General features: G+C 32.5%; 1 protein-coding gene across 3 annotated transcripts in view; it reads right to left on the reverse strand.

Moving 5' to 3' along the window:
- The window catches only part of LOC115244023 (moesin/ezrin/radixin homolog 1), a 28,840-nt gene that overhangs the window by 5,456 nt on the left and 18,188 nt on the right, over positions 1–5,196 (reverse strand). For 2 of the 3 annotated variants that reach the window (XM_029821375.1, XM_029821374.1), the window contains 4 exons: positions 2,157–2,279; positions 1,257–1,529; positions 411–740; positions 1–92 (listed from right to left, as the gene is read on the reverse strand). In XM_029821375.1, the coding sequence (XP_029677235.1) occupies positions 1–92; positions 411–740; positions 1,257–1,529; positions 2,157–2,279 (818 nt within the window). Of the gene's footprint in view, positions 93–410; positions 741–1,256; positions 1,530–2,156; positions 2,280–4,281; positions 4,301–5,196 lie in introns of those variants that run through there. The other variant, XM_029821373.1, reaches the window with a different exon arrangement.

A 5,196-nucleotide genomic window follows, 5' to 3' on the forward strand; every position in this document is an offset into this window, starting at 1 on the left:
TGTTTCTTCTCCGCACGTTCTCGGGCAGCTATTTCCAATTGCAGTTTCTCTCTCTGTTGCTGTTTTGCAATCTTTTCGTCTCTGGCTTGAGCCTAATGAAGAAATTTTATCACAATTTCACACTTAAGATATCAATGATTTTATTATTTACTTTATTTTATAATTAATTAAAATATATTTCAACACGCACTTGTTGTCTTTTAACTCCTCGTACCACTAAATTATATTATTTTAATCCTTAGATAACAATATGCTATATAATGGTTACGTAAAACAGTGTTCAATAAATTAATCATTAATGATAACATTATATAATCAGCTTTAGTAGATAAATAAATGTGCATCAATAATTAGCTTATATCGATTTCGTAGTTCAGGATATAATAGCATTCACACATAATGTTCCTTACCTTCATCTGCTGCACGTCGATCGTATCTGGCTTACGTCTGCGCATGTAAAGCTCGTGATTGCCCATGCATAGCGCGAGAATTCTCTTGTTAATCTTCACTCTGCTAGCGAAAAAGACAAAGTCCGGCGCCTTCTTGTCGATCGGCTTGATTATAAATTTCTTATCGTTGAACGAGATATTCCGTATCTCGGACCAGGGGAAGCCGATTTTCGGCGTGAGCTTATCGTCCTTCTCGTAGATGTTCAAACCTAAAGCATCCACACCCAACCAAAGGTCTGTGCCCTTCTTGTTGCGAATTTCAAAGTAATTCACACCATACATCTCTAAGTCCTACGGAAAGCAAAAAATAAAAAAAAAATACTAAAATAATACCAGAGACACCAAAAGTAGCAGCATTTCTCAATTTCTCGCATAGTAAAATGTTTTAAATTACGAAAATAGAGCCCGCATAATATTTTTAGAAAAACTGGTTAAAAAATACTGCCTCATAAATAAACACCGAATTAAAATACAAGATTACATGAGTAATTATAAAGTATAATTAAAACACGTGTAGTTATCAAGCGACGCGGTAGCGTCGCGACGCCAAGTATATAAAATCATATAGATGCGAGAAGTCTTCAGGAATGAATCTCGTTGACAAATTGACAAAATCAGGAAAACTTACAGAAACAGAATTAGTAAAATAAAAATTTCAAATACAACTTATACAATAATTACAAGTACAAAAATAATTTTGCAATGATAAATGTACATACACGAGTCCATCTATCTGTTCTCTCCTGAAGCCTTCACCTTCGTGTGGATTTCAGATTTACATTCTATACACGCTACTTAAACAGATACCTGAGCAATTTTCAGATATTCCATCATGGCATCTTCTCGCAACATGCCACGGTGTTCCTGCCACCAGTTTGTAATCGAACTATCCCATTCCTCTTTGCTCATCTTATGTTGGTCAACGACGCGCTGTGGCAACAGTCGATCGTTTGCCAGGAAGCCAGTGGGATGATTGCCCTTTTGATAATCTCCATGTCTCGCCTGAACGGCGTATGAGGCCAGCAGGACGGATGTTTCCGGTGGGCAGTATATTTCGTCCGTGAGGATAGCATTCTTCACCTGCGATCAATGTGGAAGCGTTGATTGTAAGATATCGATTACTAGGATTTAGAATGTAATTAATTTTTTTGTATAGAAATATTGGTCAATGGTGTACGCTGTGATAAAATTCGATAATAAAATTGTTATTTGTATAAATAATTAATAAAACATTCAAAAAAATAACGCGCGTAAATATTTATTCCATATGTTTGAAATGAAAATACTATTTAAATTGTGAACAAAATTTCGGCGATAATTTGGCGAAACATCATTCTTTTCAAATATTAATCATATCTGCTTGCCTCAGTAGAGCAAAAAATTGAAGTATATTTCTTGTACTCGCGTATTCATGGCAGAAGATAAAACGATGGGAAAAAGTGAATCAGATAAACGAATGACCATCCGGTGCACGTGGTTTACTTGAAGCGACAAATAAATGAACTGCATTGTTTTTACGTTACTCGCTTTCGAATACGATTATAGATATACGATCCGGTCTCACTGTTTTTGCTGTGCATGTCATGACCATGTTCTTTGATAAGGCTCGGAAATTACTTCGAGAAAAAGAGCAATAAATTAAAAATTGTTACGTCAACTAAAACTGCAATTAAAAAAGATAAATATATTTGATTGGCAATTTTTTACCTGAAGGTAAAAAAGTCGAAGTGTAATATCTTGTATCAGTTCCTCGGCGACGTCCTCGGGATAGAATTTTGCACGGAATTTGAACTGCAACGGGGTCTCTTTCTTCACCTCCTGATTCATCACCTGTAAACGTTTGAAAGATAAATAACTCAGCTAAAATTATCCATCGTTGTGCTTCACAAGTGTGATCAAAGATCACACTTGTCGCTCAAACGTGTAAAAGCGTGCATAGTGTTTATGAATCGCGTTATGAAGAAAATGGTTAAACGATAAATTATTAAACATTAAATGATAAATGATTAAACATGCAAAAAAAAAAGTTCTCATGGCGTAAGAATTATAAATAAATATATGAAACATGTGATATATAAAACGGATATATACGAGTAAAATACATTGAAATACAGTGAAAAAATTTGGCGTCAAAAGAGATGTAATGCATTGAAAACGAAGTATATTGATCTTCACGTGATGTTATATTTTATACATTTACATTTATGAAAATGAAACAATGGGAGAAATCTTATTATTACATTTTTTTATATCTTTTTTCCCCGCAAAAATATCGATTTTTACAAATTTTTTCCTATATATATTTGAATATTCATATCTCACCGCAGACATATTCGCATTTGATTTGCAACATTATTATCAGACAACAGTTCGTCATAATTACGTAATGCGCGCGATATCAGTGATGCCGATCAAAGACGAGAGTATTTCTCCCACCGTCTCTTAAATATAATTCAAAAATATTCGTTGCGCCGTTTGAAATATGTAATTACAATGAAAGTGCATGTGTGCACTTTTATGTTTTGTGCTCTGGTATATGTGTTTGGTAGTTGTGCCAAAAGTAAACAATTATTATCCTAAAATATACGTGTTTTTAAAGCAACATCATATATTTCACGCTAGTTTAAAAAAATATATGCTGTTACAGTGTAAAAAAAAAAGTTAAATAATAAAATATTGTGTTGTTTACAGAAACAAAATATCTCAATAGTTATTTCTATTTATTGTTAGTAGCGAAATTTTTCAATGGAATTTCCCATCACTAATAGTTTTGATAAATGGAATCAATAATCTTTCTGATGGTGCAGACGCGATTTTGCGTTCACAGTCAATTGATAATAATATAATCGCTTTTATAGAGTCACATTAAAGCACTCAAAATGATAAGTATCGCAAAAGTGCTAAGCGCAAAAGTATTTCATCGTGATTCTATATGCGATGAATACATTTATCTTAATCGCTTATAATTCATTTTCGTGGGATCTTATCCAGGTGTATCACTGAAAAAACTTACGTCACGATAATAGTCGGCTCGTCGAAAGTTTATACTCCTCGCGTTTGTTAACTACTTATCTACGAGTTAGCGATGAATATAAAAATATTGCGTAAAACAGCGTTATCTGCGATGTACCAGAGCACTGAAAGTTTCTGATAACTATCGCAATGACAATTGCAATAAAAATAAAAATGCACGTTTTCGTGATTTTTCAAACGCAATGTTCGAAAATAATATTAAAACATGTAGTAATGCAATATATGCTACGTGTACTACTTTCAACATCAAATTAAATGATGAAAATTGAGTAATATCATATAATACACACACACAATATTCTTTATTTTATTATATTATTTTTTTCTCTCGTAACAACTCCAAACACAAAGAAATTTAGATTCATATTATTTTATAATAAGAATAATGTAGTGATTTGTATATTATGACTAATAATTTTTAAAAGACAATGATATTTAAACTTATTGTATCATTACATAATATTTGTAAACAAGTAATAAATAAAAATGAAATTTTAAAATTTAGATACACCTTGTAAGAATAACATAAATAAAACAAGATTTGGCCCTCATATATTTTTTTTAGTAATTTACATATAAATAAAATACGATGCTATTTTCCGAATAAAGTATTAACAAGAGCTGTTCATGATCTAGGGATTAATCTGACTAATATCAATCATACAAACGATGATAAAAGTAAAAGATCATTCTGACGTGTTATTTCTCTACTCAACAATTTTTTTTTTTTTTAAATCTGGACATTAAAAAATATATTGAAATAAAATATGAGGATCAGAAAATTCTTCTGTAATCTTACGTGGCAGATTTTTTGAAGACCGCACGGAATCACCTGCAATTATTTATCAATGTCACATATTGATTTTATAATTACAATCGGTGCATTATATGCATTTGAAGATAATTTCTTTAATGATTTCTTAATTTAATTTTTATTTGATGATTTCTCTAATTAATTTCTTTCATTTGTTTAATGTTACAGATAAAAAAAAGTAAGAATAAGTTTTTTACATTTATGATTTTGTCAGCAAGTAATCGAGAAGTTTATGACAAGTAAATGTTTCGACATACGCACACATCGTAAATAAATTCATCATAAAATGTTACGTATGTCTGTCAAACAAAAATAACAAGGGATAATTAAATTGCGGAAAACTCTAACGTATATATTTTTCACAAAAGATGCAGCTTTTTTCACCAATAAAGGAATTGTCGAGACGCATCCGTGCGTTAGATACGTTTCAAGGACTACATTTAAAAACTCACCAGTCATGATCATGATCATGATGTAACGGCATAGAATTACCTTCTTATCAAATAACATATGATTTGTTGTCGCTATTTTCACGACAAATAGTTAAAGCGACGTCTCTTTTGATGGTATGCAGATCGCGATCTGTTTCTCGTTTAAAGGATAAATATTTGCAAAAAGAAGTTTTACATAAGTCTCAGACTTTTGTCAGTATATAACATTTTCAGGAAAAAAAAAAAAAAAAAAAAAACGCTGGCGAGCGGTTCTCGTCCGATCACCATAGTCAAGCAACATTGCGCGCGGTCAGTACTTGGATGGGTAACCGCTTGGGAACACCGCCCGGTAAGGTAGAAATCGATGAGACCCGCGAACATATAAGTCCGAAAGCAACGCCCGAGGGCGCTCGGCTAGCCGCAACAACAACCCGCGCCACCCCCCGCGAAGGGTATAAAAGTCCGCGAG

Source organism: Formica exsecta, unplaced genomic scaffold (assembly GCF_003651465.1).
Source record: "Formica exsecta isolate Colony F162 unplaced genomic scaffold, ASM365146v1 scaffold79, whole genome shotgun sequence".
Lineage (NCBI taxonomy): Eukaryota > Metazoa > Arthropoda > Insecta > Hymenoptera > Formicidae > Formica > Formica exsecta.